At 44.3% G+C, this 23,152-nt stretch overlaps 3 protein-coding genes across 3 annotated transcripts in view; 1 reads left to right on the forward strand and 2 right to left on the reverse strand.

Annotated features, from left to right (window-relative positions):
• Positions 1-3,588: 3,588 nt before the first annotated feature.
• Positions 3,589-9,220, reverse strand: srsf6b (serine and arginine rich splicing factor 6b). The gene is made up of 6 exons (XM_017716556.2): positions 9,001-9,220; positions 7,105-7,265; positions 5,520-5,641; positions 5,231-5,433; positions 5,035-5,112; positions 3,589-4,939 (listed from the first exon to the last, which is right to left on the reverse strand). The coding sequence occupies exons 1-6, from the start codon at positions 9,105-9,107 to the stop codon at positions 4,510-4,512; spliced, it is 1,101 nt and encodes a 366-aa protein (XP_017572045.1). The 5' UTR covers positions 9,108-9,220; the 3' UTR covers positions 3,589-4,509.
• Positions 9,221-10,338: 1,118 nt separating this feature from the next.
• acot8 (acyl-CoA thioesterase 8) lies at positions 10,339-20,037 on the reverse strand. Its single transcript, XM_017716557.2, has 6 exons — positions 19,862-20,037; positions 19,600-19,736; positions 14,811-15,036; positions 14,550-14,707; positions 13,274-13,465; positions 10,339-11,182 (listed from the first exon to the last, which is right to left on the reverse strand). Exons 1-6 carry the CDS (start codon positions 19,993-19,995, stop codon positions 11,067-11,069), a joined length of 963 nt encoding a protein of 320 aa, XP_017572046.1. The 5' UTR covers positions 19,996-20,037; the 3' UTR covers positions 10,339-11,066.
• An 875-nt stretch (positions 20,038-20,912) lies between these two features.
• The window catches only part of phactr3b (phosphatase and actin regulator 3b), a 100,115-nt gene continuing 97,875 nt past the window's right edge, over positions 20,913-23,152 (forward strand). Inside the window, exon 1 of the mRNA XM_017716578.2 lies at positions 20,913-21,171. Within this exon, the coding sequence (XP_017572067.1) occupies positions 21,057-21,171 (115 nt within the window). The 5' untranslated portion in view covers positions 20,913-21,056. The remainder of the gene's footprint in view (positions 21,172-23,152) is intronic.

Consider the following 23,152-nt stretch of genomic DNA (forward strand, 5'->3'; position numbering starts at 1 on the left):
AAGAATCATCTTTGTGCTGAGACGAGGACTTCCCTTTAACCTCAAACTCTCCAGGGTATGTTTTGGTTTGTCCATCTGAATTTTCATGACCAAGTCGTAAGGCAAAATATTCATTAACTGCATGAAATGACTGTAAATTATAATGATTTTTTTATGTAAAAGCTCCTCAGATGAACAGAACGTGTTTTATGATCTCCACATATCACTACACGCTTCATTCACTGCTGAAAGCCAAAAATCTCCACCGCTCTTTCTGTTGTTCTCTAAAAGTGATGTTTCCAGAGCAGATCACTGAAGAGACGCCGTCTGTTTATAGTTTAGAGCCCATATTTGGGGAAAAACGGGTCGACTTTCAGTAGAAAAACAAAGTTCGGCTTCTTTTATTATAAGGGTTTAAAATGACGTCACCGTCTATTAGACTGGAGAGAAGAGCTACAGCCTCACACGACGCCCAGCTTCTGAATGGAGCTTATGGAATATGAACGTTATGGAGAACATGACGAAGTGCGGTTTGGAACCACCGCCAAAATTATGCACACTTTAATCTAGATTTGTGGAGTTTTAGATTAGATTTAGTGCCCCTTATTAGTCCCTGTGATGACAACAGGTTACCCCAGCACATCACCAGGACTGCAATTCACCTTTCTTCAAGAAGTACTATGGTGACTTTTATTATGACGGGCTACAACTTCTACTTACCTGAGGTCCAGGGAGATCCAGGTGAGGTGGGAGCCAGGTCGGCGTTACCGGTAAAGAAGAAAATATGTTAAATATAGCTAGCTTAGCAGGCTCATTGCCAAGGTAAATGAGCTTGTGTATATATATATGAAGAAAATGTATAGGTGATTAATGTGTGTATTGTTTGTTCTATTGTCACCCCTAGACTGTGAAGAATGGTATGGCCCAGAGCTAATGTGGAAGGGGCTACCAGGTTAAAAGGGAAGGGGGACAACGGTGCAGTGAATGTATGTTTGGGGAAGGTCTGTGTGGCTTCACAGCCTCAGACCCGATGCAACAGAACCGCTTCAGTTCTGTCTGAGACAAGTTGCCGGGTTCTGACTGGGTTCTGGAGTCATTGGTTACAGCTTTTGTTTTTTTTCTCATGACTAAATACTTTTGTGTGCAAAACCACAATAAACTTCAGAGCACTGTGGAATTGATCCCTGATGTCCAAGAGCTTTGAATGGGCAGTCTCCAGACCACTCGTTGACCACACCACCACCAAAGCGGAGACCACGCTTATTGTGGACGCCCTCTATGGTCACCGTCACCTTGAGTTCCTGTCTTTGCCTTTTGTGGTCGATGTACTCAGCTGTCACCGCTGCCTCCACTTGTGATGTGTGGTCGCTGCTTTGGTGGTGGTGTGGTCAACAAGCAACTTTAGCTCTGGGTCATACCATTATTCACAGTCTAGGGGTGACAACACAACAAACAATACACACATTACATTTACGGCATTTGGCAGCCACTCTTATCCAGAGCGACTTAGAACTTAATCAATTTACACAGGTAGGTGGAGGTGGTGTTGGGAGTCTTGCCCAGGAACTCTTATTGGTATAGTGTAGGGTGTTTACCCAGGCAGGGCATTGAACCCAGTCTACAGCATAGAAGGCAGAGGTGTTACCTACTACACCCACCAATCACATTGATCACCTATATACATACATACAATGGCCATTTTCTTCATATATACATCATGAGCACGTTTACCTTAGCAACGATCTTTCTAAGCTAGCTATATTTGACCTATTTTCTTCTTTACCGGTAACAGCGACCTGGCTCCCACCTCGCCTGGATCTCCCTGGACCTCAGGTAAGTAGAAGTTGTAGCCTGTCATAATAAAAGTCACCACAGTATTTCTTGTGGAAAGGTGAACTGCAGTCGTGGTGATGTGTTGGGGTATCCTGACATCACCACGATCCCACAATGGGGAAATTTCCCATCTATGTAGTGAAACACCACATACACAGTAGAGAGCACACAAATTGAATTGACTACATTATGGAGCCAATCAATATCGCAGTATGCATTGTTGGGTGCAGCTTTGATCTCCAGCAATCCACCTCAAACGTTCTCCCAGCAGAGTCTAATCAACTTGCCCCAAACACTGGGCCTCGTTCACCAACCGTTAAGGGACGGGACGAAATTTCTTTTAATACCCACTTCTGACGCAGCTTTGACGAAGATTCGGACACTAACCGGTGTTTTCGTATCTGGGATTTGTTCTTGGGGAAGCACAGAATCTACTGATTTAATACCAGTTTAATATGCACTTATACAGCCAGATTAATTCTACATGAAACGTTTCAAAAACTTACTGCTCAGTGCTTTTAAATCTACTTTTTGGTCTGTAGCAGAAACGCTACTATAAAGGGCCAGTTTTCAGACCCAGCCAGCCTCAAGTTTTTTTACTGGAAAATCATCACTACAACTGAAGTTCAGAAACAGCCCAACACTGGACACGTTACAATAACTATAAATTAACTATGACCTGTTATAACCGCATTATTTCTTACATCCACACAACTGCACTGCATACAGGATTTCAGCACATCACATAGACAAATCTAACGATGGAAAACAGTAGATGGACTCAGCATCACATGTAATTTGACTGCCAGATGGTCCAAATTAAGTTTCCTTCTTTTGTGATGCAATTATTCAACAACTGGCACTGTAAAGTACACAAGCCGAGTTTAAAATCTGAGGCAAGCAAACTCTAAAAATCCAATAAAAAGGAGAATTTCATTTTGCAGTTTAGCTTCCAGAAGACGTGGAGTTTTTCAGAGGGGTTTACTGTGAAGCGCACCGTTCTAGAGAAACCTTCCAAGTCCACAGAGCTGGTGATCAGAACCAGGGCATGTACTAAACTTCTCAGATTAGGAGTGCTGGATCTAGACACTGTTCCAGTCAGCAAATGAAAAGACAAATCTAACCCTAAAATCAATATTCCTAATTTATGAAGTTCTGTGAAGAGACTGGATGTCTAAAAAGGAGTTTTGTATTTCTTAGAAAGAAAAAAAAAATTAAAAACCCACCTGGTTACAGCACCTAGTGCTGGGCAATGCGGCCTCAAATCAAAATCACAGTTAACTGAACGTTTGATTTATGAACGATTGTTTTTTGTCCTCCTAGTTCACTGATGAGGTTTCTAAACATGCTCTGCATATCTTAACGTAAATCGTCTCAACAGCCAGTTTGAAACATTCTGGGTGATGAGCTGTCAGTGAAGCTTCATGACCGCTCTACTGTGATGCTGGTGAAGATGATCCGCTGACTGGCGCTGTTGGCAGTCGTGATCGTTTACCTCCGGATTAGCCGCGTGGGTCAGTTTAGGAGCTGATCTGTTCAGACTGATTTTGCATACAGACCACATTTAAACTACAATCTGAACAGCCCAAAAATGAGAATCAGATTTGGGACCATGATCTGCTATGTGAATGTAGGCTTAGCTTCCATGTCGTAAACAGGACATGGCAGTCACGTGACTACATGTGCGGTAGTAGTGCGTTTTAAGGGGACAGTACATGAACAGAGTGGGGACAAGATTAACAGAAATAAATAAAAACATCAGCAAGATTACTTCACTGGAGGTTCTGAAGGTTGGTTTTAATTACTTTGATTGCCCAGCCCTAACATCACCTGATACTGTTTGACCATAGTTCGCAGCCTTCAACTACAAAAAAACCCCCAAAAGATTTGCAACCTTTTTTTTAGGGTTGGATTAAAAAAATAAAATAAATGAACAAACAAGTGAATTCCTTTTCATTTGGTTGAAATGTTACCTACATTTATACGAGACACTGACAGAACAGCAAGCACTCAGCCTCTGTAAATAATAGAAAACCAATCATGTTTATTAAACTAAAACACTGCAGATTACTCGGACATCAGTTTAAAAAAATGAAACTGGACATAGTAGAAAGGTCTGAAACTCCTATGACTCGAAGCATCAAATGCAAATCTCAAAACGCCAAAGCACTAACGAAAAAGTAACACTGTACAGTGAAGTAACCCATCAAATTATTCAACTCAAGCCACTCTCCACATTTTATATCAATAGATGGCGACTGATAACTGCTTAGGAATGAACATACGCAGCCGTTAAGCTTATTTCAGCCTCTGAAACCTCACACTTCAGTGCAAGGATGCAATACAAGCCTTTTAATTCACTTAGCAAAGACATTCGAGTCAAAATAGCTAAAGAAAAAAGGAAAGGGGGGGAGAAGAAAAAAATCCACAAGCAATAATTAAATGAAGGGGGACAGGTGGAGGGGGAAAAGCCTACCACAGACCCCTTTATAGATCATCTAGTATGCAAATCTCATATTTACAATACATCCTTTGTTCTCACGCCAAGCTGAAAACATACGTGATCGTATCTACTCTGAAGCACCTGTGAAGTGCTTTGTGAAAGGCGGATGTCTTAAAACAATCAATGCAAGCTCAACTTTAAACAGCCCCTGGGAAAAAAAGGAAAAAAAAAAAAAAAAAAAAAAAAAAAAGTCCTCAGTCCTGTGAAGCAGACCTGGAACGTGAACGGGACTTCGATCGAGACGGGGAGCGGGACACAGAACGTTTGGCGGGTGATTTAGAGCGGTCACGATCCTCCTGAGGAGAAGGAGAGCGTGAGGCCGACTTCGGCCGCTCGTTGTTTCCGTTCTCCATCGGTGAGGCGGAGCGGCTGCGGGACTTCTTACTCACAGACTTCTCCTTGGAACGGCTCCGAGAACCTCGCTCAGATTTGGGCTTCGAGTGACTCTTTGAGCGGGACTTGCGGCTTCCAGAGCGACTGCGAGATTTTCGGGTGCTAGACCGAGAACGGGATTTCTTGGAGCGGGATTTTTCTGGAGACTTGGAATGGGACTTTCTCCTGGACCGGGAACGATCCTTGTCTCCAGACTTTGAGCGAGAGCGGTCCTTGCTGCGGGAACGTGACCTGTAGTGTGGAGGGACGGAAAGGTCAAACTTGCACACAAAGCAGAATAAAACTCATGACGTCCCAATGCAATTAAAAAAAAAATTCAAACTTACCGAGAGCGAGACCTCGAGTGGCTTCGTGAGCTCCTGCTCCTCCGGCTTCGGCTGCGAGAACGGCGCCTGCTACGGGACCTGTTCAGAGATGTTACTTTAAGATACTTGCTCACCAATAACTACACAACAATGGTTGAATTTATCCATTACGAGATGCACTCGCAAAAAAGCCATACAAAGAGGCTCAGACACCCACCTGGACCTGCTACCCGAGTAAGAGCGGCGACGTTTGGGCTTATCCTCCACCAGACGGATTCTCCTTCCATTGATATCAGATCCATCCAACTTGTCAATCGCCCTCTTCATATCAGAGTAGGAGCGAAACTCAATCACTCCCTCATTGGTCCGTTCCTTGTGGGCGTCAGCGTAGGTCACTTCCCCAGCCTGCCGCATGAAGTCCTAATAACCACAATCAAAACCATGAGTCTTAAAAATACCAAGTCAATCCAGCAAACTCTGCTCAAGGCTTTGCAAGCTTAATTTACCTTGAGATCCTGCCAGCTGCAGCGACTGGACAAATTCTCCACAATCAGCCGATACTCCGTGCGTACAGGTGGTCCGTACTTGTCTCGGCCAGAGCGGCTTCTGCTGCTGTAGCCACTACTACCTTTAGACAAAAGTGAACAACGCAGTCAGACGGTGCCCACCCAGGAATCAGTGCTGCACTCAGGGCAACCGCTTTAGACTAGAGAATCAAGTTCATGAATAAAATCTGAGCTTTCTGCTTTTTGTTCCATTGAGGCATCAAACACTCCTTGTTGCAGTTTACCTCAGCACCAGATCGGCTAATTCATTCTTAAAAAGGAAAGAGGGAAAAACAGAACAAAGGGAAAAAGCCCTTGGCAGAGACTCCTGAATGTACTCAGACGCACCCACTTAAGTTTGTGCTACTGGGTTTTATTCAGTCTAACCTTGACTCTGTTCTGAAATGGAGCCCATTAAGAGACACTTTAGTTATGCATGGCCTACAGATGAGCACAAGCAAATAAAGACACTGGCTCATGTTAGGCATGTTTTAACTAAGTGGTTTGCACACTTTACCCAAATTGTGGCACTGAATTATTACCCAAAATAAACAAAACCAAAATAAACAAACAAAAAACAAACAAACAAAAAAAAAGTACTAATGAGTCCTACTGGGCTCCGTCCTCCAAATAAGTCTTACTGGGTCCACATAGACCTTTTCCCAAATATAGAAAATTTAAAAATTACCAGTACTACTCACATTAGACTCTGGAACTTGCCTTTCTAATGACAGCACATGACAAAGCAACAGAAGCCCATTGCTCTTGTTAAAGACTAGATGACTGCTACATCTTTCACATTAACCTCTCCGATATTTCGTTCAACATAAAAACCAATGGGTTTCCTCACCATCACCCTGGTCTATTGGCAAAAGGCTGCTGTCATCATGGCTTCCGGTTAGGTCAGCCAAGGGTCAAAGGGCAAAGGTCACACACACATTGTAAGGTGAAAGCCAAGGCCAAACGGGACAGGCAGTCATCTTAGCCTCAATGGACTCGGACTCAGCCCGCACTGGACTCTTTCAAATTGAAACATCAAGGACTTTTGTTAATGTCGATTTCAAATGTATACACACAGCATGATCACACGTCACATCCTTTGTTTACATGCCAGTGAGGCTTTTGCATAAATATTCAAGGGGGAGAAAATTTAATGTATCAGAAACTGGTCCAGCCATCACTTGACATGCAAACGCGGTCATGTTCCCTATCCTTCCAAAATATTTAACGCTACCTTTTTTTTTCCAATGCAAGCATCTGCCCTCTGGCACAATATCCTTTTTTGGGCAGTCGAACCTACACAGCTTAAAATGCAAATCAATTACAAAGCTAACTCTTGTGCATCATCAGGGAAATGCCTGTTTAAGAAGAGACTGCTGGTCAGCATGAACAACTAGAGTTTCTACAGATGCCACTCCTCCAGAGAGTCCTGCAAGGGATGCTTGACATGAGACGAAGGAAATAAAAGTTTACGTTAGGCTGGCTCATCCGTGAACCTGGGGGGAGGGAGACTTTAGGACTGAGAATCTTATTAGAATGAACTTACTGCGCCCGCCACCCCCATAACCCCCACCGTATCCGTCCCGGTCCCGACGCGGTCCTCTCGCATGTTCGACCAAGACACGTTCGCCACAAAGCTCTTTGCCGTTCAGCTCATACACAGCGTCGTCGGCATCTCGGGTGTCCTCGAACTCCACAAAGCCATACCTGCAAAAGAAACATGCCTATTTAAACGCAGGCTACACAGCAGCTGCAAAGCCTATATCTAGAATGATCAGCCCTCCATACAGAGCAGCACTCCACACTCTAGCCCTGCAGCCCCAATCCAAGCCACTGTATAGGGCTGGACAATTTAGGGAAAACTTGAGATCATTTTTTTTGTCCAGTAAGGTCAGAACATTGAAAGTAGGACGCCCACTTTAACCTCTTATTCTCCAGGGTATATTTTGGGTTTTCCATCTGAACGTACATGAAAAATCTTTCATAACTCAATCTCAAAAATTGAGTTTTTTGTAAAAGCTCCCCTCTTTTATTATTAAATTAACAGAACATGTTTTAAGATCTACACATATTGCTATAGGCTTGTCATCACTGCTGAAAGCCAAAAATCTGCGACGCTCTTTGTATTATTTTCTAAAAGTGATGTTTCCAGAGCAGATCACTGAAGAGACGCCGTCTGTTTATAGTTTAGAGCCCAGATTTGGGGAAAAACGGGTCGACTTTCAGTAGAAAACCAAACTGAGTTCAGCTTCTTTTATTATAAGGGTTTAAAATGACGTCACCGTCTATTAGACTGGAGAGAAGAGCTACAGCCTCACACGACGCCCAGCTTCTGAATGGAGCTTATGGAATATGAACGTTATGAAGAACATGACCGAGTGCGGTTTGGACCCACCGGTGGTCCCGATGAGTTTAGGAGATTAAACTTAAGACAATGTTGAATATTGCGGAACATGACTAAAATTGCATCGGTGAATAAAAAACAAAAAACCGCTAACTTGATATTGAAAACAAAAACAAACCTCCTGAGACTCATTAGCTGTCGACGGGACTTGGAAGAAGGAAAACTACAGGCTAACGTTACAAACACGACTGGAGCTAGGAAGCAGTAACGACTTGGATTGAAAGGGTTTGACTTCACGGACCACTTCAGAATCCGGAGAGCGGGTCTAACATCAGTTTGTAACGATGTACACCCAACCCTGCCTAGTCTAGCGTTAACGTGAACCGCTTCGTGAATACAAGCGCGCGTAAAAGCGAGCGCAAGTCCACGGCAGCAACACGGACTCCCCATCCAGGTCATGCAGACACGCGGTTTTCCCAGCGCCCGAAACAACCGATCCAAGAAAGTTTGCGTTTCCAAGCACATTAACCACCCCTTACTCGGTAGAAATGAGTGGTTAAAGTCAGAGAAAGCACCAAATGTGCGCGAAAAGCCACGGGCCTGGGAAAACACAGCCTCCGGGAACTCGCGCACGCCTTCACCTCAGCCCGCACGCGCGCTCCAGTTAGCCTAAAAGCTAACCAACGAACTAAAACGGTGATCGGGGTAATAATAACCTGGCTGACGGAGAGCGCGACCCACTGCGGTCTGGAAACCATCACTTCGCTTATTTATGATGAAATGTGTAGCCAGGTTCACCATCGCAACGCAAAGTCAGCGTTAAAGCTGGAATATAAGCGCGCCAGCTGCAGCTACGTGGCTAACACTAGCCGTTCTCTTTCACCTCCGCCATTTTGAGCACGCGGCCGAATTCTCAAAAGTTTGGAAAATGAGCAGAAACCGGCCGAGAGAGGCCCGATTACAGCCGCTGCTCACCCGCTTCGGCCGTGTTTGTCTCACTATACCCGCAACCGAAGCCCTAACACACGGAGGCCGAGCCGCTGCAGCGGAGCAGGAGCCGCAGCCGCTGCCGCTGCCCGGGCAGCAAGCGCCACTCACCCGTTCTTCAAGTCGATCTCCAGCAGCTTCCCGTAGCCGCTGAAGAACCTCTGAATGTCCTTCTCGCGGACGTGGTAGCTCAGCCTGCCAATGTAAACACGCGGCATTTCACTAAACGCTGCTTTTTTTTCTCCTCGCCGGTAAACCGAATTGACACTGAGAGCAATACACGACCCCTCCGCTGCGCTCCGCCTGTGCGAGGAGCCGGGCGGCCTCAGCGGAGCTCAACTTATACCCGTGACGCCATCGGCCCCGCTGACGTCACCGCCGTATTTTTATGTAAAATAAGATACAATAGCTTTTTTTTTAAACAACAACAAAAAAGTATATATTATAATAATAAAATAATAATAATAAAATCCACAATACTGTGTTTCATTCTGCGGGGCCTCTAATGTGACATGCTGATTGTGTTTTAATAAGATGTGCCCACAAGTTAATCTCCTTCGATCAATAAAGTACACTGTATTCCAGAAGTGTTCACTCACCCATCCAAATCATTGAATTCAGGTGTTTATTCACTTCCATGGCCACAGGTGTATAAAACCAAGGTGGGCCTGCATTCACGGTGGAGCGGCACATGCGGGGTGTTAGAAAGCAAAATAGTACAAAATAAAAGTATCTTTTCTTTTGGGGGCAGTCGTGGGCTCGAGGTTAGGAAACTGGAAGGGTGCCGGTTCTATTCCCAGAGCCGACAATACATGACTGAGGTGTCCTTGAGCAAGACACCTAACCCCCAACTGCTACCCAGGCGCTGCGGATAAGGCTGCCCACTGCTCCAGGCACGTGCCCCCTAGTGTGGGTGTTGGCACGGATGGGTTAAACGTGGAGGTCAAATTTCCCCGTTGTGGGACTAATAAGGGTCACTAAATCATAAACACAAAGATTAATCATTAATTAATAACTATGTAATATTATTAACATTACATATAGAAACTCAGACGACGCGTATAGGTGACAATGACAATATTTGCACTGTAGCCACCACGACTCCTGGTACCCATCACCACTTTAAGTGTCTTTAGAAATGTAGATTAATCAGCAGAATTTTCCTTTAACCCTAGTTAGCCAAAAGCTATTGTTTACTAAACTGCATCAGTCCATAAGTAGTGGTAGTTTGGAAGAATGAACTAATGCATCCATGAAGACCACTTTAAAGACTTTAAAGTATTGAACATAACAATATGTAAAGTTTTCATAACTTAATTGGCCAAACAGAATACTTAGATTTTGCTTGGTTGTTTATATTGCAATAATGCTCTTGTGGGGAAAAGTAAACAAATAAATGTGGCAATAGGTATTTAGTGCATTTAGAGCAAAGAGTTTAGAGCACATCAGTTTAGTAAAAATTAATTTATTAATGTATAAATGAGTGCAAATTTGAACGTTTCATCCAGACACTGGAGAATATCATGACATACCAGTATAAGAACATCGATATTCCACATTTGAACACTTAGTCCAATGTTTTCCACATTAAGTCACTCACATCTGTTAGTGTAAGGAAAAGAGAAGCTGCTAAAACAGAGCACGTCCAGCCAGAGGAAGATAAACATAATATATAGGGTGGTACAGGGCAGTCGTGGGCTGGAGGTTAGGGAACCAGCCTTGACCTGAAGGTCGCCGGTCACTGCCTGGTAGTGTGTGTGTGTGTTCACTAGTGTGTATGTGGTTGTTTCACTGCACGGATGGATTAAATGTGGAGGTCTAGTTCCACAGAGCACAAACGCAGTGGGTTCTGTGCTCTGAATTTAAAAAAAAAGAATAAAAAAAGTATCACAATGAACTGAACAATGAATGCTTTCTGGGTATTAACGAGTGTTTAATGGGCGGCACTTCACCTTCCATTGAATGGCTGAGAACACAATGAGCAATCTGAGCTGACTGAGTGCTTTGTGGACGGTCAATCGCAGGAAGATCAGCAGAGTGCTTTAGGACCGTGTACCTGTAAATCTCTGTGATTAATAATGGCGATCAACTGGTCAAAAGTCTGTTTCATACTGGAAATGATCAAGAGGAGTTTCATAAAGCAAGATTTTCATAAACAATAATCTGTCCAAACTCATCTACAGTTTACTCTGAGTAGTATTCTTGGCTCTTAGCACTCCTTCTTGTGCACAAGAGACCGCAAGAACACCGTCCTGTCTCCACATGCGGCCTTGGACCAATCCCCTACTCCCTCCTACACGAGAGGACAAAAAGAAGCAGACATATCAGTGGACATATAAAACATCCTTAGACCGGTACAGAGCAGTTACGGCGCGGTGGACGCATCAGACGGACAAATTTCAACGTCCAAATATTCAAAACTAACAGAAACCCGAACAAAACTCCTGAAACTAAGCTGGAGTAAGAACGGCAGTAAAGGAGTCTGAGCTATTAGCCTATAACTATATAAAATGTTCAGCTCTGTCCAGATCATCTGCAGGGTGGTGATGTTATTTCTTTTCTAAAGTAAAACGTTTTGGGTTAAATTATATGAACGTCTACACAATTTACATTGGCCAGAGTGAACAACATGGGACTTAAAATTCACCGTTAAAGGCAACAGTTATTGTGAAGAACTGGTGCAAAACAAGAAAAGTTAATTAGATGACATTAAATGGTGGGGAGAATATTCTAGAAGAGTGTGAATTTGAGGGCATAGTCTAGAAAAGTAAAACCCCACGTCCAAAAAAGTTGTGATGCTGTACAAAATGTAAAAAAAATGCAAGGATGTGCAAATAATTTAAACCCTATATTCAATTGAAAATAGTACAAATAAGTAGTAAATGTTAAAACTGAGAAATTTGTATTGTTTTTTTTTTATATTTGCCCATTTTGAATTTGATACCAACAACTCGTTCCAAAAAAGTTGGGTCGGGGCAACAAAAGGCTTGTAAAGTTGTGAAAAAAAAACACCTGGTGGTTAATTGGCAACAGAACATTCTAGAACAGTGTGAATGGGAGAATATTCTAGAAAACCGTGACTGAGAGAGAAACATTCTAGAACAATCTGAGTGTGTGTAGGTGGAACAGCATGAACAGGGGAAACATTCTAGAACTGTTAAATAGAGGACATCCTAGAACAGTCTTGAGTGTGGGGGAACATTTTACATCAGTATGAGCGTGAGAAAAATATTCTAGAACAACGGAAAAAAGGAGATAATGTTCTAGAACAGTGTGCATGGGAGAGAATTCTAGAACAGCGTGACTGAGAGAAAAGCATTCTAGAACAGTGTGAATGGGAGAGAATATTCTAGAACAGTGTGCATGGGAGAGAATTCTAGAACAGCGTGACTGAGAGAAAAGCATTCTAGAACAGTGTGAGCAGGGGAAACACTATAGAACTCAGTTAAATAGAGGACATCCTAGAACAGTCTTGAGTGTGAGAAAAATATTCTAGAACAGTGTGAATGGGAGAGAATATTCTAGAACAGTGTGAATGGGAGAGAATATTCTAGAACAGTGTGAATGGGAGACTATTCTAGAAAAGTGTGACTGAGAGAGAAGCATTCTAGAACAATGTGAGTGTGGGGAGAAAACATTCTAGAACTGTGCTAAATAGAGGACATCCTAGAACAGCCTTGAGTGTGGGGGAACGTTCTACATCAGTATGAGCGTGAGAAAAATATTCTAGAACAACGGAAAAAGGAGATATGTTCTAGAACAGTGTGCATGGGAGAGAATTCTAGAACAGCGTGACTGAGAGAAAAGCATTCTAGAACAGTGTGAGCAGGGGAAACACTATAGAACTCAGTTAAATAGAGGACATCCTAGAACAGTCTTGAGTGTGAGAAAAATATTCTAGAACAATGTGAGTGTGGGGAGAAAACATTCTAGAACTGTGCTAAATAGAGGACATCCTAGAACAGCCTTGAGTGTGGGGGAACGTTCTACATCAGTATGAGTGTGAGAAAAACACATTCTAGAACAACGTAAATAGGAGAAAAGATTCTAGAGACTCTACTGCTGCACTTGCATCTTGGTATGGAGAAGACCTCAGCAGGGTTGCTGTAATCGCCGATGGTACAGAACTGACACTGGCATTGTGACGGCGCTGCTGGGATAACAGTGGCGTCTGCGCCTGTAAGCAGGGTTCCAGCGTTGGCCATTCATTTATCCTACAAAGTGCACTGAACACAGGCTAATGTTCCTAATGGTGTGTTGTCGTTAAACATTCTGCTGCACCGTTCAACTACAAGCTTTTAATGTCTGCGTGAAAATGATTTAACATCTAGAACATTCTACCTCTGCAGCCACAGCACATTCATTACGGCTGATCATCACTTACCTGCCCAAGGACTCTCACATTCATACAGCATCCACTGGTCTGCTCGGAAAGTGTTGTGGAACCACATGGCATGGTCGAGGGAGGCTGAGAACTGAGCCCTGTACTTGGGGTAAGGCAGCAGCGCAGTGGGGAGGAGCGAGTAGTCCGACACATAAGCAGCAACACAGCAGTGCAGTTTCATGTCTTCCTCCCCTGAAGTAAGTAAACACACAGTACGTGTCAATTAGGAGAAACAGCAAGCCGCCGCTGCTGGAAGAAAACCTTGCATATCCCCATTTTTGCCGTTCTTCAGTTTCTGACATCATTTGAAAACACCCACTGCCCTTTACATTGGTTGGAATTTTCATTAAGAATGGGCCAAAGGAAAGACCCCAAAAAGACTTGGAAAACGTCTGGTTCCACTGACATCCATTTACATTATGGGTTTTCGTCTGACAACAGCGAAGCATTTGTTTACTTAAGTAATTGAACAGCTTGACAAAGAATGAGCGCAATGTTCCGGTCAGGCATAACATCCTGACCACCTCCTTGTTTCTACCCTCATTGTCCACTTTATCAGCTCCACTTACTGTATAGCTGCACTCTGTAGTTCTACAGTTACAGACTGTAGTCCATCTGTTTCTCTGATACTCTGTTACCCTGTTCTTCAGTGGTCAGGACCCCCATGGACCCTCACAGAGCAGGTACTATTTGGGTGGTGGGTCATTCTCAGCACTGCAGTAACACTGACATGGTGGTGGTGTGTTAGTGTGTGTTGTGCTGCTCTGAGTGGTTCAGTGTCACTGCTGGACTGAGAATAGTCCACCAACCAAAAATATCCAGCCAGCAGCGTCCTGTGGGCAGCGTCCTGTGGGCAGCGTCCTGTGACCACTGATGAAGGACTAGAGGATGGCCAACACAAACTGTGCAGCAGCAGATGAGCTGTCGTCTCTGACTTTACATCTACAAGGTGGACCAACAAGGTAGGAGTGTCTAATAGAGTGGACAGTGAGTGGACACAGTGTTTAAAAACTCCAGCAGCACTGCTGTGTCTGATCCACTCATACCAGCACAACACACACTAACACACCACCACCACGTCAGTGTTTCTGCAGTGCTGAAAATGACCCACCACCCAAATAGTAGTACCCAAATAAGTGGAGCTGATAAAGTGGACAGTGAGAGTAGAAACAAGGAGGTGGTCAGAACGTTACGCCTGATGGATGTTCACCAGCACAAAGTGAACTGCAAAAATATGTAAAGGTGTCACTTTTTCTAATCACAATCTCAGTCCTACCTATATGCCCTTTTGCTCTGACCCAGAACAGTTTCTTGGGTTCCATGACAACATGTCTACGGAAATCAGGTGGATTCACTGGTTTGATCTCGATGGGAACCTCTTCTGCCAGTATTTTATTCAAGCCCTGTTTGGTAACATCAGCCACATTTGGATCGCTGTAAAAACAGACGCAAGGTTTAATCATAACTGTGCAACACATCTGCTTCCAGTCATCCTGCATGATTTACTAAACAACAGTGAATGTTGTTTTAGTGATACCTCAGGTGTCTCTGGATAAGTTCCTCTACAGTAAGCAGGGCATCAGGTGGGGGGACGCTGGGCATTGTGAACTGGTGCTCCAGTGGACTGGGCTGCGACATATGAAAGGACGCCTGACATGTCAGTATCGGCTGACCGTGCTGGATGGCCTTCACAGATCGAACGCAGAAACTGCGGCCATCTCGGGTCCGGTCTACCTGGTAAAGCACTGGAACTTTGGGATCACCTGTAAGGCAACAAGGAAGGTTACATATGTAGATGTATGATAGGCAAAGCCAAATAGGCTTTAGCAGAGCTCAGTAACACTGAGATTAATAACTGATCACATTGATTTATCAGTCTACTCAGGCTTTAGCAGAGCTCAGTAACGCTGAGATTAATAACTGATCACATTGATTTATCAGTCTACTCAGGCTTTAGCAGAGCTCAGTAACGCTGAGATTAATAACCGATCACATTGATTTATCAGTCTACTCAGGCTTTAGCAGAGCTCAGTAACACGGAGATTAATAACCGATCACATTGATTTATCAGTCTACTCAGACTTTAGCAGAGCTCAGTAACACTGAGATTAATAACCGATCACATTGATTTATCAGTCTACTCAGGCTTTAGCAGAGCTCAGTAACACTGAGATTAATAACTGATCACATTGATTTATCAGTCTACTCAGGCTTTAGCAGAGCTCAGTAACGCTGAGATTAATAACTGATCACATTGATTTATCAGTCTACTCAGGCTTTAGCAGAGCTCAGTAACGCTGAGATTAATAACTGATCACATTGATTTATCAGTCTACTCAGGCTTTAGCAGAGCTCAGTAACGCTGAGATTAATAACTGATCACATTGATTTATCAGTCTACTCAGGCTTTAGCAGAGCTCAGTAACGCTGAGATTAATAACTGATCACATTGATTTATCAGTCTACTCAGGCTTTAGCAGAGCTCAGTAACGCTGAGATTAATAACTGATCACATTGATTTATCAGTCTACTCAGGCTTTAGCAGAGCTCAGTAACGCTGAGATTAATAACTGATCACATTGATTTATCAGTCTACTCAGGCTTTAGCAGAGCTCAGTAACGCTGAGATTAATAACTGATCACATTGATTTATCAGTCTACTCAGGCTTTAGCAGAGCTCAGTAATGCTGAGATTAATAACTGATCACATTGATTTATCAGTCTACTCAGGCTTTAGCAGAGCTCAGTAACGCTGAGATTAATAACTGATCACATTGATTTATCAGTCTACTCAGGCTTTAGCAGAGCTCAGTAACGCTGAGATTAATAACCGATCACATTGATTTATCAGTCTACTCAGGCTTTAGCAGAGCTCAGTAACGCTGAGATTAATAACCGATCACATTGATTTATCAGTCTACTCAGGCTTTAGCAGAGCTCAGTAACGCTGAGGTTGATAACCGATCACATTGATTTATCAGTCTACTCAGGCTTTAGCAGAGCTCAGTAACGCTGAGATTAATAACCGATCACATTGATTTATCAGTCTACTCAGGCTTTAGCAGAGCTCAGTAACACTGAGATTAATAACTGATCACATTGATTTATCAGTCTACTCAGGCTTTAGCAGAGCTCAATAACACTGAGATTAATAACTGATCACATTGATTTATCAGTCTACTCAGGCTTTAGCAGAGCTCAGTAACGCTGAGATTAATAACTGATCACATTGATTTATCAGTCTACTCAGGCTTTAGCAGAGCTCAGTAACGCTGAGATTAATAACTGATCACATTGATTTATCAGTCTACTCAGGCTTTAGCAGAGCTCAGTAACGCTGAGATTAATAACCGATCACATTGATTTATCAGTCTACTCAGGCTTTAGCAGAGCTCAGTAACACTGAGATTAATAACCGATCACATTGATTTATCAGTCTACTCAGGCTTTAGCAGAGCTCAGTAACGCTGAGATTAATAACCGATCACATTGATTTATCAGTCTACTCAGGCTTTAGCAGAGCTCAGTAACGCTGAGATTAATAACTGATCACATTGATTTATCAGTCTACTCAGGCTTTAGCAGAGCTCAGTAACGCTGAGATTAATAACTGATCACATTGATTTATCAGTCTACTCAGGCTTTAGCAGAGCTCAGTAACGCTGAGATTAATAACCGATCACATTGATTTATCAGTCTACTCAGGCTTTAGCAGAGCTCAGTAACGCTGAGATTAATAACCGATCACATTGATTTATCAGTCTACTCAGGCTTTAGCAGAGCCCAGTAACACTGAGATTAATAATTGATCACATTGATTTATCAGTCTACTCAGGCTTTAGCAGAGCTCAGTAACGCTGAGATTAATAACTGATCACATTGATTTATCAGTCTACTCAGGCTTTAGCAGAGCTCAGTAACGCTGAGATTAATAACTGATCACATTGATTTATCAGTCTACTCAGGCTTTAGCAGAGCTCAGTAACGCTGAGATTAATAACTGATCACATTGATTTATCAGTCTACTCAGGCTTTAGCAGAGCTCAGTAACTCTGAGATTAATAACTGATCACATTGATTTATCAGTCTACTCAGGCTTTAGCAGAGCTCAGTAACACTGAGATTAATAACCGATCACATTGATTTATCAGTCTACTCAGGCTTTAGCAGAGCTCAATAACACTGAGATTAATAACTGATCACATTGATTTATCAGTCTACTCAGGCTTTAGCAGAGCTCAGTAACACTGAGTTTAATAACTGATCACATTGATTTATCAGTCTACTCAGGCTTTAGCAGAGCTCAATAACACTGAGATTAATAACTGATCACATTGATTTATCAGTCTACTCAGGCTTTAGCAGAGCTCAGTAACACTGAGTTTAATAACTGATCACATTGATTTATCAGTCTACTCAGGCTTTAGCAGAGCTCAGTAATGCTGAGATTAATAACTGATCACATTGATTCATCAGTCTACTCAGGCTTTAGCAGAGCTCAGTAACACTGAGATTAATAACTGATCACATTGATTTATCAGTCTACTCAGGCTTTAGCAGAGCTCAGTAAAGCTGAGATTAATAACCGATCACATTGATTTATCAGTCTACTCAGGCTTTAGCAGAGCTCAGTAACACTGAGATTAATAACTGATCACACTGATTTATCAGTCTACTCAGGCTTTAGCAGAGCTCAGTAACACTGAGATTAATAACCGATCACATTGATTTATCAGTCTACTGTCGGGACTAAGAGGTATTTTCTCCTTGCCCAAAGCCCCGACATATGGGGTTTAAATACTAAGACTATTCTGTACTGTGGTTTTGTTCTAATTATTGTCTAATCACTTTCAAAAATAAACAATAGAATGAACTTCATTGTAAAGAAGCTGTTAATTAAGGTACTTTTCTGTTTGTCCAACATGTTTATTACACACTGTTCACTGATTCTTTGGAACTATATTTCCAAAACCATTTGCTCATCTACCTTCACACACATATGAAACTGAGTGACATCCCATTCTTAATCCATAGGGTTTAATATGATGGCGGCCCACCCTTTGCAACTATAACAGCTTCAACTCTTCTGGGAAGGCTTTCCACAAGGGTTAGGAGTGTGTTTATGGGAATTTTTGACCGTTCTTCCAGAAGCACATTTGTGAGGTCAGACGCTGATGTTGGACGAGAAGGCCTGGCTCACAGTCTCCACTCTAATTCATCCCAAAGGTGTTCTATGGGGTTGAGGTCAGGACTCTGTGCAGGCCAGTCAAGTTCTTCCACACCAAACTGGCTCATCCACGTCTTTATGGACCTGCTTTGTGCACTGGTGTGGAGTCATGTTGGAACAGGAAGGGGCCGTCCCGAAACTGTTCCCACAAAGTTGGGAGCGTGAAATTGTCCAAAGTCTCTTGGTGCTGAAGCTTTAAGAGTTCCTTTCACTGGAACTAAGAGGCCGAGCCCAACTCCTGAAAAACAACCCCACATCATGATCCCCCCTCCACCAAACTTTACACTCGGCAACAATGCAGTCAAGTTCATATCCGTGTGAAGGCAGACGAGTGAATGCTTTTGGCAATGTATGCATGTATGTATATATGTAGCAGCTGCATATGGGCCAACACACCCAACACACCAAGCATCAGCTAAAGGGGTATAAAGCCCCCCAGCACTAAGTTGCGGAGAACTGGACTGGTGTTCTCTGGAGTGATGGAACTCCACCCAATACGTCTGGGATGAACTAGAGAACTAAATGTCCAACCTACCTCATACCTGACCTCAGTCACTAATGCTCTTGTGGCTGAACGCAATCAAATCCTCACAGCAGTACTCCCAACATTCAGCCTTCCCAGAACGGTAGTGGCTGTTACAAACTAAATAATTGGGGCAGTCGTGGGCTGGAGGTTAGGGATCTGGCCCTGTGACCGGAAGATCGCCGGTTTGATCCCCAGAGCCGACGGTACGTGACTGAGGTGTCCTTGAGCAAGACACCTAACCCCCAACTGCTCCCTGGGCGCCGTGGATAGGGCTGCCCACCGCTCCGGGCTAGTGTGCTCACTGTGTGTGTGTGTGTGTATTCACTAGTGTGTGTATGTGGTGTTTCACTTTACGGATGGGTTGGAGGAAGGTGGAAAGGTGGAATTTCCCCGGTTGTGGGATTTAAAAAGTTTCACTTAACTTAATCCCTGCTGATCAGTATTTGGGTTAGAGGTCAGGTAGTGCAGTAGTTCCATGTTAGTCCAGACACTCTGAGGCACTGGACTTGCTCCGACTCTAAATGTTTATTTACATGTTTACTGTTACTGTATCTGTGCTGACTCGAGGCTCACCTGCTCGAAGGAAGTAACAGTGCAGTGAATGGACGTGGAGCTGGTCAGTGACAGACCTGGCTGCTGCTACCAGAGCCTGGCCCACAATCTGACCCCCGAACAGGCGCTGAGATCGAGGAACCCAGTGATGCTTCCCTCTGACGCACATGTGAATTAGGAAGAAGGTAGAGGGTTAAATTCAGGTCAAAGGGTACTAAGGATAAACGCACGCTCAGGCTGTTGTTACAGGTATAGGCACACCTGTAAGCTGCAGGCTCCTTACCTGTACAGGTCGTATTCCAGCTTCTCCAGGTTTAAAACGCTGGTGACTAAAACGCTCCTGAGGTCCGGGGTGTCCGCAAACCTCGCAGCGGCGTCAATCACCTCCCGCTTCAGCTCAGCGCCGCTCTCAGCCATGTTGGAAGCGACTACCACACCCGTATTCCGGCAAGCCCCGCCCACTCCGCCCGACTCGTGATTCGGTTTTATTTTAATTAATTTAAAAAAGACACGACCAACAGAAAAATTAGTTAAAAAAATATTAATATTAAAGAAAAGGAAAGAAAGTCCTAGCGTTTTATACACCTTTCCGGAATGTAAATTAAAATAACAACAATAATATATTAATAACGTGATTTCAATCTACATAAATATAAAACACAGGCTTACATTTCTGATGCATTTATTTTATTTATTTATTTATTTTTTTTAAATCATTTTTATTTCTAGTAATTTCTCCGAACATGATCCCAGACATGATACTTACAGTCCAGGACGGAGGCGAAGTGAACAATTTTGCTTTCTTCCTCGCAGTTTTCCTTCACGCATTCCACGAAAATGAATGTTCCGAGAAACTCTAGCCAATCCCAGCGCATGACGTGCTGCGCCGCTAGCCAATCGCGAAGCAGGAGGCGGGGCTCGTGGCAAAACGGGTGGAGGAACACAGCGGGAACGTGCTTGGCCCCATTCTCGCCGCTGGAGGGCAGAACCGCTCCGCGCAAACTCGGCTCCCGTACTGGAACCCCATGGAAGCCCTTCTCGGCGCACGGTCTCGCGTTTTCTCGCATTTTGAGCACGGCATGTGTTTTTGATCATATTTAATAAGCATGTAGGACAAAAAGAAAAGAGGCACAGGTTCTCTGATCTTTCCGCCTGCACCGCACGGCGCGTGCATGAACTGTTTTGGTCCCGATGTCCACAAAACTAAACGTGTCAGTCCCACGAATGGACTCGAGGCAGCATCTGATGGATGCACCAGTTACAGACCACGCTTGTGCACGCGCGCACACACACGCACGCGCGCGCGCGCACACACACACACACACACACACACACATACACACACGCGCGCTCGGATTTTCCCCCTCCGTCCGTGGCTCTCAGATGCGAGACCCTTGTAGCTGTCATCCCGAGTCGTGTCCACGCCGCTGGACCGCGTTTTCAGCCTTTTGTTGCGTCTGCGTAATCCGTGCGCCTGCATGGCTACGGCGCCCGGAGCGGCCGGAGCGGAGGAGTGCGTGCAGCGGGGGAGGTCTCAGAGTGACCCGAGCATCCTCACTGAGGCTCGGATAGGCTACAACAACAACAGCGCAGGTAGGAGAGCCTGTCATCCGTCCAGCCTGGCGCTCCGAGCCGCTGCAGCAAAACGGCAGTGGCACCAACGGAGGGGGGGGGGCAGACCAGCAGGAGCTCAGCTGTGATGTTAGTCTAGGTCATTTTTATGGTTATGGTTTTTAAGGGGGCTTTTAGGGGTGGGGGGGTGCACTGATGCCCAGCACATGCATCACCTGAGCGCTGGTGTAGCCTGTTCTATATCATATATATGGGGTCTAAACGGGTGCATTGCGTTGCTTTTATCTTTGCACAGTCCACATCTGTTTTGAGATGGTGCTGTTATGACGCGGTGGGCTTCCCCATGACTAATGCAGGTCTAGGGCTGCACATTTGGCAATGCGTGTGGTGGTGCACCAGCCAAACATTAGCAGTTGACTCCATCATGATGAAACCACTGGCTGGACCACAGGGAAAGCAGAGCATGCTGTGTGAAGATGTGGCTCTTCTGTGCTGTTAGTTACTGCAGTCACGTTGCTCATGTGTCTCACACGCCATGAACTGCAGATGTGCACCACAGCTGCTGGACGGAGTGTACAGTGGGCTTTGGAGTCAGCTGCTTTTGTGGCCCTGCATCACTGTAAGCTGTGATGGGGTTGTCGAGGGAGGGGGGGGCGAGGGGGGGACCCTCATTAAAGGTGCAGGATGGTGCACTTGAGGATGCGTGCAGCAAAGATGGGAATCATCCAGTACAGCAGGCCGCTGGGTGCGTTTTGGCCTAATCGCTGACTGGAACCCCCTCATCAGGGCAAATGTACGGTGCTGTTAAAGGGGAAGATGCTGCACTTGTGTATTCGGTTGTTGCTATGGCGACAAGGCATGACCGCAAGGCAGAAGTTATCACCACTGAGGTGTTGAGGGACAGAGGCGGGCTCGACGTTCTTCAACAAGTGGGTCTTCCTGCTGCTGTAGCAGCATGTTGTGAGGGGAGTTTCTACCGATTTTACAAAAATCCTTTGTAATGCAGTCACTGAGACGTAAACAGAGTCGGAAATGACGTGTGAACCCAAAACGCAGACCTAAAATGGCAAAACATTTAGCTTTTAATAGGTTTTCCCTTTCGTGTCTTTCAGTGCGGAAGGCTTGTGGATAAACTTCCAGCCAGTCTTTTACAGAAAGAGTAGTCGATGTTGTTCCACTCAGCATGGATGGCTTCAAACAGGTGAAACATATTGCCAAGCTACAACCCCAATTCCAAAAAAGTTGGGGCGATGTGTAAAATGTAAATAGATGAAAATAAAACCAGAACGCAATGATCTGCGAATCTCATAGAACCTTATTTTATTCACAGTAGGACATAGAACACATAACAGGTGTGGAAAGTGAGACATTTTACCATTTCATTGAAACATTAACTCATTTAGAGCTTGATGGAAGCAACGCCTCACAAAAAAGTCGGCACAGGGCCGTGTCTGCCACCGTGTAGCATCCCCTCTTCTTTTAAATACAGTCTGTAAACGTCTGGGAAGTGAGGAGACCAAGTGCTGGAGTTTTGGAAGAAGAATGTCGTCCCATTCCTGTTTGATGTAGGATTCAAGCTGCTCCACAGTCCTGGGTCGTCTTTAGGTCTCCTCTGCTGGATTTTTCGTATCATGATGCACCAAGTGTTTTCTGTTGGTGAAAAGTCTGGACTGCAGGCCAGTTCAGCACCTGGACTCTTCTTCTGTGAAGCCATGCTGCTGTGATGGATGCAGTATGTGGTTTATTGTCTTGCTGAAATATGAAGGCCTTCCCTGAAAGAGACGCTGTCTGGATGGCAGCACATGTTGTTCTAATTCCTCCATATACCGGTCAGCATTGATAGAGCCTTTCCTGATGTGTAAGCTGCCCGCACCATAGGCACTAATGCAGCCCCAGACCATCAGAGATGTAGGCTTTGAACTGTGGGCTGATAAGCTGGATGGTCCCTCTGCTCTTGAGTCTGCAGGACATGGCATGCATGGTTTCAAAAAGATTTTAAAAT

The sequence above is a fragment of the Pygocentrus nattereri genome, chromosome 21, assembly GCF_015220715.1.
Source record: "Pygocentrus nattereri isolate fPygNat1 chromosome 21, fPygNat1.pri, whole genome shotgun sequence".
Lineage (NCBI taxonomy): Eukaryota > Metazoa > Chordata > Actinopteri > Characiformes > Serrasalmidae > Pygocentrus > Pygocentrus nattereri.